Source organism: Calidris pugnax, unplaced genomic scaffold (assembly GCF_001431845.1).
Source record: "Calidris pugnax isolate Ruff unplaced genomic scaffold, ASM143184v1 scaffold24, whole genome shotgun sequence".
Taxonomy (NCBI): domain Eukaryota; kingdom Metazoa; phylum Chordata; class Aves; order Charadriiformes; family Scolopacidae; genus Calidris; species Calidris pugnax.
The window spans coordinates 37,080,856-37,094,601 of NW_015090922.1; the positions used below are offsets into that span (position 1 = coordinate 37,080,856).

The following is a 13,746-nucleotide window of genomic DNA, read 5'->3' on the forward strand; positions in this document are numbered from 1 at the left end:
TTAGAAAAAAAACCACCTAGAAACCGAAGTTTGAAGAAAACACATTAGATGTTCATGTCTTGAACATGAAAACATCAAGCTGCTCTGTTGAGAGTTTTTGACCCACTGCTGTATTTAATAATGATCCAGAAAACTAAATTTAGACAAATCCCTGCCAGACATCACAAGCTAACCTTCATAATCACATCTCACTTAGTTAATGGGATTTTTTCTTTCAAGATTCCCCTAAGGAAAAATTGTAAAAAAAAAAATATAACAAGTGAAGTCAGTGATAAACAGAGGCAAATTTTCTTCTGCACGTAAGAGAGATGGGAACACTGGATGAGTTCAGGAGATACTAGATCTTCATTTCTTCAAGGTTCATATTCAGCAGGTTCGAATCAGTGGTGTTCTGTGTGGCAGAAGTCCAGAGCTGATCTGGTTTTGGGTGTTGGTTTGGTTTTTTTTAGCGTTAAATGAAAGTTTATAGCTGCTCAGAAGGCTGGTGTTTTTATGAGACTTTTGACTGTTATAGATCAGAGGGCACGGTTCAGGTTGAGATGTTACAGGTTCGTCGTAAAAGCAATTTATGTTGTTGTGTAGAGTGTCACTCTATTGTGTATTACTGAGGCTTGCATACAGTACTTATTGCAGTATATCTGGGTACACTGTAAAATGAATGTTTATGCATGTATGATGTACAGAATGTATGTCTGCATTGCTTATAGTTGCCTTTATACATAAAGGTAACTAATTTTGTATTTGTTTTTGTATTCCTATAACCAACTAATTTTATAACTGTCTAAGGAGTTTACTAGGGGGTAAGAATGAGTTTCTGACTGTCAGGCCCTTTAGGAGCCACCGAGATTAGGAGGCTAAACTGCATTAACAGAGATAAGTAGCGTAATTTGGTGTATTTGTAATAGTTGTATAAGTGTCTGGCATAGAGACTCTAAAATATCTTCTGGAGATGCTTCACAGAATACAGCCACCTTCCCTAGATAAAGTCTTGGGGACACATGAAATATGTGCTCTGAAGCACATGACGTACATGATGTATGAGGAGGGGCTGAGAGAGTTGGGTTTGTTTATCCTAGAAAGGGGAAGGCTAAGGGAAGGTCTAGCTGCAGTCCTCAGATAGCTGATGAACAGGCTATGGAGAAGCCAAGGCCAGACTCTTCTCAGAGGTGCAAGAGGAAAGGACAAACTGCACTGGAGACAAACCACAGCAAGGGAGATCCCGATGAACAGACAAAAAATCTTCCCAGTGTACTGAGTTCTATACTAAATACTTCCCAGTTCCTAAGAACTGGAACAAGTTGGCCAAAAAGATGGTAGGATCTCCATCATAGGAGATACCCAAAACTCAGTAGGACAAAACTCTGGGTAGCTTGACTTAACCCTGAAGTTACCACTATTTGTGCAGGAGGTTGAACCAGGTGACCTCCAAGCCTCCCTTAACTTGATTTTTTTTTTCTATAATTACACATGTAAATATACACAAGTCTTCTGATAAAGAAACAGCAGATAAAAACACAATTAATTTTTGACCCTTACGCCATCTGTATTATATATGCATATGAATAAAGCAGCTGATCTCAAAATTATTTAATCAAGTGGACTAATAAAACAAATGGGAGTAATTATGCTACATTTCATATTTAAAAGCAGTCCGCATTTGCATTCTAACACTTTGTGTGGATTTAATTCACTGAGTGTACACAAACATCTCTTTATTAAATCCATCAACATCTGTTAGTCTCCTCACATGAGGAAGTGCTGTTTATTGCTTTTGTTGGACATTTATTTTCTCTTCTTCTTTTTTTTTTTTTTTTCCCCCCAACAACTTTCAAGGCTGTTTAATATCTTTACACTTCTTTTCCATGTGGTCTTGGGCAAAATGCAAGTGATTTTTTTATTTGCTCTCAGTGCATGTGGAAAAGATGGAAGGTTTTGTTTATAAAGCAAAATATACATTTACACTGCTTCCAAATTTTTCCTGAGATATCAAGGAGACAGCATGTCTGTAACAACAAGGACAGCATTGTCTCGAACTAAATAACAAACCAGAAGGTGCCCCACTAAAGCTGCAGCCATAAATCTTTTGACTGAAAAACAAAATTGTATTTTTGAAAAACACACTCAGCTCAGTAATAAAGGGCTATTTCTTAATACTGGAACATAAGTATTAGAAACATGAAATGGCAACACGATGCCAGATGTTTTAATTTTGAGTGTGAAAAGAGGAGTAGTGCTATGTGGCAAAGCAACAAGCTTTTGTTTTGGAGATGAAGATGTAGGTCAGGTCTAACCTTAGCAGGTGATCTGCCTAATTACTTAGCTGGTTAGTCCATCGAGATGGAAACATTTAGCTGATTTTATGAAGCTGAAATACATCATCATTCCATGTGACTGTTTGTTATTCTTTTCTCCTGAATTTCCAGCTCCTGTTAAATTGTGCTCTTTGCTTATTTCTTTATTTCGGGGGTTGGATGATTACACGAGTGCATGGTACAGAGCTGAATTTGCTGGTAGCTCAGCCTGACTTGCTATAGACCCAGAGCAACGGGGTGAGGTGGAAGGGGAAGAAGAGCCTTGGGTATTGCCTTGTGAGCCTGAATACTAAATGTAAAGATATTTTAAACTGGGCTTTATTGTGGCAGCAAAGATGCAGAGTAGAGGGTGTTCTCCTCTACAGTAATATGCAAAAATATAATACTACATATAGTGACACATATAAAATTATATCACTATATGCCAACAGCTGACACGGTAGCTCTGCCGTCCCCAAGAGACCCTCTGGGCAAGGAGCAATAGACTTATTTGCAGAGCAGTGCTTTCTCTGCTTTTGCTCTGTTTATGTTTTACAATACTGACCTACAGAAAGAGCTGGAAAACGATCTGGTAGCTATCCAATTTAGGCTTGCTTTCAGCTTCAGAGCTTAGAAAGACCTTTGAGACTTAAATTTCACTTTGCTAAGACAATTTTCTGCACTCCTGTTCCAAACTATGCTTGTGTGTGCATGTGTGTGATGGATAGCTGACATTTCTTCTGGGGAAATTTCTGGTCATTGGCCTGGGGCAGGAGAAATCACCATAGGGGCAGAAAGGAAAAACAAATGCCATTTTTCTTGGCAGTTATTGACTCACAATTGCCTGAAGTCTCCATGTTTTTAGGGGTGTAATTTTTTGATTTATACTTTTTAATAGCTTCTGGACTAGACCTAGGTGAGAAACGATGTCTCCTAACAGCTTTTTTTCTTTTTCTGGTTTCAAAGTTATGAAAATAAGGGGTATTGCTGCAAGGGCACAATAGCATCCTCTGGCTGACACAAGCTGCTCTGGAGGCACTATGGGTTTATGAGACTAATGTTTCCTTCTAATGGACTGTGTTCTGTCAGAAATATTTAAAAATCTTGCTAAGCCAGAAAGCCTGGTATTGTCAGTAGGCATATGTGAGGGTGGTTAAGAGTCATTCAGCTGAGAGAGACCTTAGGAGCTATTTCTCTTTGACGAATTCATTTCAGTAAAAATAGCAATAATCATAAAAAGCTTTTTGAGAAGAGGCCATTATACTACCTACCTATATCAAATTTGAAGCAATATTCATTACCAAAATTAAGAGCTCTGACTGACGGTTTTCAGAAGTTGTGCTTCGTTTGAGTTATCTTTTGTTTTTTTAAAGCAGTATCGCTCACTTGCTCTGTCTCTCAGAGACACATACGGAAATTCACAAACACAAATTACTATTTCTTTTTAGTGCAGAACACCCCAAGACATAAAACCTACTTGCAGGTTACGGTAGTTCTGGGTATCGGGCCCCTGAACCACCAAGATGATGTGAAGTGTGCCAAGAAGATGGTAAAAAAGTCTCCATTTCCCTGACTGCTCAGATGCATGGCAAAACATTCTTACCTTCAAATTTGATGGTGCAGCCCCCATACTCCAAACAATGCAAACAAGCTAGAGCATATGTGTCTGTCTATGCGTGCATCTTAGTTTATGTGTGTCTTTTTTTCTTAATATTGGACATTCACAATATGCATTGCATATTGTGCTATATATGAAGCTTTAGAAAAAAGCAAAATGAAAAGTAGTTCCAGAAACCAATTTTTTCCAAGGACAAAGTCCAAATGTCTTCTTGGCTCTGTGAGCTGATGCAGAAAGGCTAAAGCACAGTATTTCTCTCATTACAGATACAGGGCAACGAACTCACCATGATCAAGCCAGTTTGATAGTATTACTGTACATACATCTTAAGCTTTTGCTGCCTCAGGACTGGATTATAGTAATACAACCTGTTTAGAGTTATTGGCTTAATCCAGAAGATTGAAAAGCTGTTGCTGGTCGCAACAGCTGCCTTTTGGCAGCACAGGGCTACTGTGACCTGATTCACATTGGCCGTATGGTCTTGTCCAGAATAAATTCAAGATAAAAACATGCAAAAGAGTTTAGAATTTCCCATTTAGGAAACTGATGTGCTTCATGCACCCAAGAATTACTACTGGCAAAAGCTCTTATACTTGGGTTAGAATGTTTTGTAGGAGATGTAGGGGGGCTGTTGGAAGGGGAGTTTGAAGGTGTTACGATCTCTGTAAAATTTCCTTATGGTCCAGATCTTCAGGTTGCTCAGCAGTAAGCAATGTAAGATGGCTAAATTTACACAGATTGCTTTGGACATTGTTTTTAAAGGAGAGTCACCTTTGCAAGTGAAGGAGCACACCTTTCAAGGCTCTTGTTTCTTGGGAAGGTTTTGTTGAGGCACGGATGTGTAAACAAATCCTGATTTTGTTTACATGTTTTATGATAACATGTTATTCAGTTCCAGATTGTTTGTTTTCTTTCTCCTTCCTACTCCAGGTGTGTACACTTTTCTTTCCAGCACCTTGAAATCTCTGGAAGAGAGAGATTATATTCACCGCGTTCTGGACAAAATCACAGACACTCTGATACACTTGATGGCGAAGTCGGGTCTTTCTCTGCAGCAGCAGCACAGACGGCTGGCTCAGCTCCTCCTCATCCTCTCTCACATCCGACACATGAGGTGAGAGCAAGCAGGCAGGCAGCCTTCCTGCACCGCTCCCGTGCAAGGGAGGTTTCACAAATGCACATGCACGGTTTTCTTTTACAGGTGGGAGTGCAAAATGTGTGTAGAGCTGTTACAAAAAAAAAAAAAAAAAAACAATCCAATCCCAAAAAATTGAATAATCCAGCCTGTCGTTCATCACAGTTAGTGGTGTAGAGCTTTTAAAAAAAAAAAAAAAAAAAAACCCAAAAATGTCTGCTTTCCATAAAGATATATAGAACATGTGTGGAAAACAGTACATTGGATTATGATGTGAAAGGAGTAAATGTTTTCCCCATTTGTTTCTTCTAGTTCTCTTTTCCTTTGCTTCATGTTTTGATAGTGCTGTAAGCAGTATCTACTTTTAATGTGATGTGTATCTTGTATTCTTTTTGAAAGGTAAGAAGTAGAATACTAATGTAGCAGCAGCCTAGTTCTGCAGACTTTAATCTCCTATAAGATAAGATTTAATAAAACTACCACTTTCACGTAGCCTCTTTTCACAAGTGGCTTGATTGCAAATCACTTTAGAAAAGAGATTAGGTTCATTATGTGTATTTTATGGGTTAGGATAAGAGTAAATCTACTGAATCCCAATTTAGAGGACTTTGTCCTTTGCTAACTGGAGCTGAGGTGTCTGTCTGCCACAATGATTCTCCCAAATGTAATTAACTCTTAAGGTGGTGGCTCAGGGGCTGGAGTGTTAACAACATGACATGTCTATACAAAGATACAGTGTAGACCTTATTTTTATGAAGGAATAAGAAATGTTGTCACACAGATTAATTATTTCAGTTAATAAAATTAAAATTAGAGTACACAACACATCATAGCTACTAAAGCTGAACCATACAGACCTTAGTTCCTGGGCTGATATACAGGTCTTCAGGAAAAAGTTGAGGAGTATTTGTATGTGGTTTTTTCACTTATGTCTTTTTGCAGTTTCTTTGTCTTCATGTTAATCATCTTTTTTTTGTTTGTTTTGTTTTGGTTTTTTCTTTCCTTTTTTCCCCCCTAAGAAGAATTTGTACAATTAAGGATGTTCCAGATGCACAGTGAAGTTAATTATTTTTTCCATAGTTTCATAGTTCTGTGAATGGATACTATTACACATCAACATTTGCTAACAAATTGGCTGGGGTTATTTTCTAGGAAAAAAATCTGATATTTTAGATTTTATTATGGGAAAGACAAGAGTCATCCCATCTACTTAGTCACAGTACCTAAATTAGAAGTCCATGTGCTCTAGGCTGCCTTTTAGGCAAAGGAGAGCAAAAGAGGCACCTTTAGAAGGCAACTTGCTCATGGGCAGTCTGAAGTGTTCTTTGAAGGTGCCTTATTCTGCTAAGTATAGCAGGAACATATAGTTAGTGTTATATACAAGGTGGAATTTATATGAACTTAACAAATGTTAGCTGATAGCTTTTTTTTTTTTTCCCCCATAGCATATTTGGAAAGTAACTGTCGTTTTGTTACAACCCACAGCAACAAAGGAATGGAGCACCTGTACAATATGAAGTGTAAAAACGTAGTCCCACTCTACGATCTCCTGCTGGAGATGCTGGACGCTCACCGGCTGCACGCCCCGGCAGCCAGGAGTGCTGCACCCATGGAAGAGGAAAACCGGAGCCAGCTGACGACTGCATCTGCTTCATCTCATTCCTTGCAGTCTTTTTATATCAACAGTAAAGAAGAGGAGAATATGCAGAATACAATATAAACAGAAGTCAGCCTATTTGATGGTATGAGAAACCCAGCAGCGTACTACCTAGCTCATGCTTCATTTTGTCTATAGTGCCGCCTCTGGAAACACTCCAATGACAACAGTCATTTGCATTTTCCATTTGAGTGTTTGTCAAGCACTTGCCTAAATTGATTGCTTATCCTAAACGGAAGACACGTCATTGCTATGGACAGCCAGCAAGGATTGTCAGGCGAGTTTGATTTGGAATTTGCAGTGTTTTTATTTAATTTTGCATTTAAGTTGGGTAAATCCTAACCTAAACTGAACATTCATTTTACTATAAATTAATAACCATGCCACCATATTGGTATCTTTGTTGATAACTGCCTCAAATTCTGAGCTTGCCTAATGTTTTACTTGCTTGAAACTTTGCAGCAGTTTGGTAGAGAGTCTGGATTACTTTTTTGGGTGGGTAAATGGAAAGTTGATTGGCATCTTAGTGAGCCATAGTGAAACTGCAGTGCTAGTGGCTGCCTTGGTAGTTTAGGTAGATTCCCACCTCTTATTAGAAAAGAATCCTTGTCTGAGAATAATACTATTTTACCTTGCTGGCTTACATCAGCAGACAACTCCCTCTGAAGATCATACTGACCAAACTTTCAGGACCCCTTACCATGTCCTCTAGCTGAATTGCATCCTATCTTGTCTGTTCCTGCAAAGCTAAATTATTCTGTTGCTTGGCAGTGTGTATTCAAGGACAACATGGCAAATAGAGATAATGCAGACAATTACTCTTAAATGAGGCCAGATGATTATAAAAATCATCAGGTCTTAAAAGAAACCTCAAAAAAGTCTTCAAACACATATATGATCCAGCGCTAGTTTATGAAAATCCTCCTCTTGTCCTTTGCTTTGTTGTGCTATAAACCAAGGGGTGAGGATGCCAGTGCAAGACTGGCCCAGCAGAGTGGGATGGTCCCATCCTTTTCCACAGAGTGTGTGGCCTCATCATGTGTGGGCAGGCTGGCATCCCAGCCAGAGCAGTAGGCTGTGCATTGCCTCAGCTTTCTTTGGCTCTTGTTGGGGCACGTTCAGAAGTCACTGTTACGAGCCACCTCACCCGTGACACCAGAACTGGGCAGTGAGCCTCAGACATGGTGAAGACGCTGGGACTGCATGTCCAGGAAGATCAATCTGTCTTTCTCCATGTATGTGTGTAACTGTTTTTCGTAAGGATTAGTCAGAATCTTCAGACCAACTGTAAATAAACCAAAGGTCCACTGACATCAAGAGTTTCAGCAAGACATGAAGGAGAGAGACTGCAGAAATCCCTACTATATGTGCTATTCAAAGTAGGAGTTGGTGCTGCTGTTGACTGTCTCTATGCTAGAAAATTAAATGTGTCAGGGAACGTTGCTGGGTACTGGAATGCAATTATTACATATGCCAGGGATATTTTATTAGTCTAATGATGAACTTTGCCTGTGCTACCTGCACTTCTGTTTTACAGGTGCAGTTTGGGAGTTAGCACGGACCAGGGAGTATTCCAATAGCTGGTTGGAAGCGACCACCCTGCCAGTAAGGACGTTTCATAGCACATGTGTAGGCTGCTCCACAGCAGCTGGCCACAGTGCTACAGAGGGGTTCAGGGATGCTTCTTTTACTGCTATAGCTGAAACCTTTATGTTAGAGTATGCTGATTGGAATATCCTGTAGCAACTAAATATAGGAAATATAGTGCAACTAATGCCATACAGGAGTGCCTATGTCTAATTACGCTCCCTGTCACACAAGCAGAGTCTGTGTGCAGTGAGATTGAGTTACGTAGCAATCGTGAAGGCAGCAAGGAATAGGACGAGTTTGTGCTCCAAGTCAAGGATTCTTTAGTTAATGTACATAATGATGTCTATAACAGTTTCATGTACATATCCAAGGATACGTGCAGTTTAGAAGCTAGATGCTACCTACTTCTGAGAAGATTCCTCGAAAATTCTGCAAGCCTGAACATGTGAAGCAGTCACTGTAAGTTAATAGGCCTTTTATTGATGCATATTATAGTGTCGTTTTTTTTTCTGAATGTGTTGGGGGATTTGTCTTTTTGTGTTTTCAGTAAGAGTATGCATGTGTGTGTGCAAATTTAGTACCGAAGGGCTTTTGGAGGGCTCCTAAATGCCTTGAAAGAAAATGCACGTTTTGTTTCCCTTAGTAGCTGGTTTTCAAATGTGTTAGAAAAATCGTGAATGCTCTGGAGTGAGTGCATGCTAAGATCTGAATGGAGCACAGGAATCCCTGTAGTTACATTTATGTGCTTATACCATCATCATTCACTTGTAGCCCAGTGTGTGTTAGAGCTGCTCTTTAAATACTGTACGTGCAACTTGCTGTTCTCTACGACAGAACACACAGATCAAGCTCATAAGCTGCAAGGCAAATTGTTTTAAATTAATGCCTTCCTTCCTACATCCCAGAACAGTTCATTACATCGATTCAAGTGTAAATTTGGCCTAGAAGGAAAAAAGTAGTTCATGGAGAGCAATTCACAACAGAGGGTCAGCTTCTGATGGTACTTACATAGGTCAAGTACCACTACATTCTACAGATTTTCCTGGTGAAGCTGAGTAAGTGTGATTTGAAGTGGTTTGCAGCAGACAGAAGGGTATGGTAATGTGTCTTGCAACATAAGGAATAATCAGTCAGCTCACAGTCTTAATTATAAATGCTTTCCTAGGCTCAGCCCTTGCAAAGAAGTAATCTAGATTCAACCAGTACTCCCATGTTTGTCGTGACAACAGTGGAGGGCACCCAAGAAAGAAAAGCAGTGGTTCCCAATAATACAGTCATTTACCTTGGGTCAGTTTTAGAATCTGTGTCATTAACTTGTTCATGAGATTTTAACTGAAGCAGCACCTTAATGAATATAGTTACTTTCCCATAGTTATCTATAAAGATGATTGTCCACATATCAGACAGCTGAATGTAGCTATTCAATTGATTAAACAAAGTCTATGATACAAAAATGGCAACTTTTTCATATGATGTAATTTTGAATTATGCTCTCGTGTATGCAAACAATTGTGCCTGACATTTGGTAATTTTTATTTCACAGAATGCTATTTTATGTGTGTGTATATATATATACATATATACTTTATATTTGCAGCTGACAAACCAGTACTACCTGAATACCTGGTGCTGGATATTAAAAAAAAATATATAGCATGTAAAAAAAAATAATGAAAGAAAACTATTCATGGCAGCTAATTATGCTTTTACCAAAACCTTCATAGTGATGTCTCTGGACAGCTAATGAAAGAATTATTTTATAATGTTTATATGTGGATTTTTAAAAAAAAACCAAAAAAACCAAAAAAACCAAAAAAACCAAAAAAACCAAAAAAACCAAAAAAACCAAAAAACCCCCTATAAACATAGGCAATGTAATACCAGCACAAGCCAAACAGAAATAGACCAGATCAACTTGCTTTGCTTGAGAATATGGTTGTTACTGAATTATTACAAAAAGCTTGGGAGACAGCAGAGGAGATAGGGTGACGTGTGGCACTTAGTGGTGTCTGAATTTTCAACATTATGTGAAAGCTATTTTGGTTTGTAGTGGTTCGAGCCATGTCTCAATGTTGTAGACTTTGTCTCAGGTAAAATTCCCAGTTGGGGCAGTACAATTTGTACTGGGCTAGAATAATTTAATGAGAGTTTCTTGGTGTGTGTTTGTGGTAAATTTATTATGATGTTTCAGTGACATCTGATGATTTTTCTCCTTCTGTACACTGAGGGGTTTAATAATTTAAAAATATAATTATAGAAATATCTGAACTAAGCTCCTAAGGATATTGCAAGGACTGTCAGCAGGTCACTAGTACCTAACATTTACCATTTTTAAATTGTAAAAAGAGAAAACAAAAGAAAACCCAAGCCACTCCCTTCATCCAAGCCAGGGTTTGTATTGGAGCCTCCATCCATTCCGATTGATGCTGATTGATTCCTTGAGAGTTGTGCCAAATGTTTAAAATTAAATAAACTACCAGCAAAGTAAAAATTCTGCCTCACTAGGTCCTTAGTCTTATCACAGGCCTTGGTAGGAACACAGCAAGCCTCTCTTGTGTATATAATATCCTGCTTTAAATTTTGAATGTAACCTAAAGGTAATGGGGTTTTGTATATAAGGTATTTACAGCTGAACTTATGTGAAGTGTATTTCTTACTTTCAATGAAGAGATGACTATTTGTGATGCTATCTATTGCTGTAATATAGCTTTACAGATAGAAATTCAACACATGTAAAAGAAGGGTCATGTTAACGATGGTATTGTAATACAAGCCAGTCTTTGCTGTCACCTGCAACTATAGCATAATCTCAAATTGATCAGAGAATTTTAAATTAATATTTCCCTACTATTAATGTTCCACCCTTTCTACTCACAATTCCCTTTCATCTTTCAAATGTAGATAGCTTTATATCCCAGAAGTTGTTTTCAAAGTGATTGTTGCCCATAAGGGTATTTGGTTTTGCACTGTGTTAAAAAAAAACTAAAAAAAAAATATATAATTTTTTGCATTCAAATGTGCCTAAAGAAACAAACAAAAAAAATTTAAAAAAAATGTATATGCTGCCATCTTGCAAATTAGTATGCTCTGTACTCCTGTGTGCCTATAATTAGAAGTCTGTTTCTTCAGAAAGTGCCCATCAGAAAATGAAGGGATAGACTGCTGGTCATGAGACTTGCATTAACAAGCCACTTTATGTATCACCTTATTGTATATACTATAAAACTAATGCTTTTGTGTGCACTATGTAGTCTGTCAATGGAAAATCCTTTCTTTGGTATAGACTCAGCTGCCATAATGTATTTGTTGAAGTATTCTGTTCTTTTACTGATGCATATAAAATTATTGATGTCTTTGTTTTGGTGAGATTTTTTTCCTTTGTTTTGCACCTAAAAAAGTTTTAAAAAAGTCTAAATGAAAAATCTGGTAGGCTACCTGATTGGTGCAAGATTTTTATCAATGTATTTGATGTTGAAAATAAAGAATTAACCGGAGCACTTTGTTTCATTAGTTATCTTTTGCATAGTTTTAAAAATATGCTTCTCTACTTATTGCTTTCCAGTAGCCAGGGAAACAGGACATTATTTTTTACAGAACGAGAATGTGTCTGTTTCTGTGCATCTAAGTGAAAGCTGTTTCTTAATCAGTTTCTTCACCTTTCCCCAAAAGCATCAGAGAGTGGCCATATCTAGAGCCGACTGTGTTAGGTCTAGTCTCTAGAATTCCTAGTGACACCAGGGAAATCACCTATGTACTTAGTATTTTATAAGTAAGCTTTAAGTTTGTTATTTTGGCTTGTGAAACAGATTATGGTGGAAGAGAAAACTGTGTGGATTTAGCCTTCTGCAGTTGACCTCCTCTTACCATGAGTTAGCTAACACCAAGTAAAATAGCACTACCTTCCCAAGTCAAAGCTAGTCCTCAGGGAAAAAAATTGTCTTGACTAAACTGTCAGGAAAGGGATGAAAAGGAAATGAAAGATACATTTCTTGACATAAAAACAATTTAAACTTAGCCCTATCCTGTAAAATCCTCTAAAAATTATATTTGGTCTTTGCGAAGAATCAAACCAATAAACTATAGCATTTACATACACATGTAGGTATTTCAATAACTAGATATATCTATCTATCAGCAATAGGGAGAGAATATAGTTCCTATATTGAGTCTTTTCATGCATTTTCTATGCTGTGCTGGTTCTGAATGGGACTATTGGCTCGTAGGTTCTTCTGTTTTCCTGCAAGAATATACACGTAAAAGCTCTTTGGTTTTATGTGATGTTTCACTGTACCTACCTTGCAATGTTCTTTCATGGCAAAGAGCTTGACTGAGGGTTGCTGCTGTGGCCAGGAAGGGTGGGCTGGAGTAGTATGAACTAATTGCACACCTACACGTGCTCAAAATAATAGCATTGTTTTCAGTGCTGGCTGACTCAAAATCTGACAGCATTCAATGGCTTTATGCAATTTTTTATCCACAGGACCAAATGAACCCTGAGGTCAAATGCTTTTACCATTCATGGAGAACTGGCTTAAAATGGCAGCTGCTACACGCTACTGAATTTACAGGCTTAATCCAAAAAAAAATGCAGCTAGACAGCAGAATACTCCTGCAAAATCAAAGGCCTTGCACTCCTAAATGAAAAACCAAACAGCTAAAGTCTGAGCATACTTAAATCTGCAAAAATTGTAACAATTTGAATTGGTGAAGTGTTTCACACTACCTGGAGATTAAGGCAGTCTTTTGCCCATATATCTTTCCAGAGAACAATATGACCACGCAGTATCACAGTATGTCTGAGCTGAGAAGGCACCTCTGGAGATTGTCTAGTCCAATTCCTGGCTCAGAGCTGGGTCACCTACAGAAGATTGCTCAGGGCCATGTCCAATCACATTTTGAATATCCACAAAAAAAGACTCTACTACTACTCTGAGCAACCTGTTCCAGCGTTTGACCACCCTCATATAAAAAAAATAATTTCCTGTGCTCAAATGGAATTTAATTTGTACCTGTTGCCTCTTGCTCTGTCAGCAGGCACAACCAGAAAGAGTCTGTCTCCCTCTTCTTCATTCCCTCCCATCGTGTGTTTTCTGTGATGGGAGAAGGTGAGTGAGATACCACCTTGCTCACACCCTCCCAGAGGAGGGACCTGTTAGGAGAAGAGCTTCTGCAGCCAGTCACTGGGCACGTTTCCACAGCCAGAAGCCAGCTGGGACTCCAGCTTCATTCCTGATTTCTTCCACCTGTTGGCTGAAGTAATTTGAGAAATCATACAGCAAGGCCATATCACTGCAGAGCTCTTGCAGCTGAAACTCCTGGCTCATCTTTACTGGGCCCATCGCTCTCGTTTCCCTCACTACACATACAGTGCCTTGCAGAGCAGCTGCCTACTCCCTTGAGCGGGGCCATATACATGCACACAGACATATGTGCTGGGGTCCCCCCACACCCCTGC

General features: G+C 38.7%; 1 protein-coding gene across 1 annotated transcript in view; it reads left to right on the plus strand.

The window, feature by feature from the left end:
- Positions 1 to 10,075, plus strand: part of ESR1 (estrogen receptor 1) — a 129,093-nt gene extending 119,018 nt beyond the window's left edge. Inside the window, exons 7-8 of the mRNA XM_014951246.1 lie at positions 4,840 to 5,023; positions 6,530 to 10,075. Coding sequence (XP_014806732.1) covers positions 4,840 to 5,023; positions 6,530 to 6,764 — 419 coding nt within the window. The 3' untranslated portion in view covers positions 6,765 to 10,075. The remainder of the gene's footprint in view (positions 1 to 4,839; positions 5,024 to 6,529) is intronic.
- The last annotated feature ends 3,671 nt before the right edge of the window (positions 10,076 to 13,746 follow it).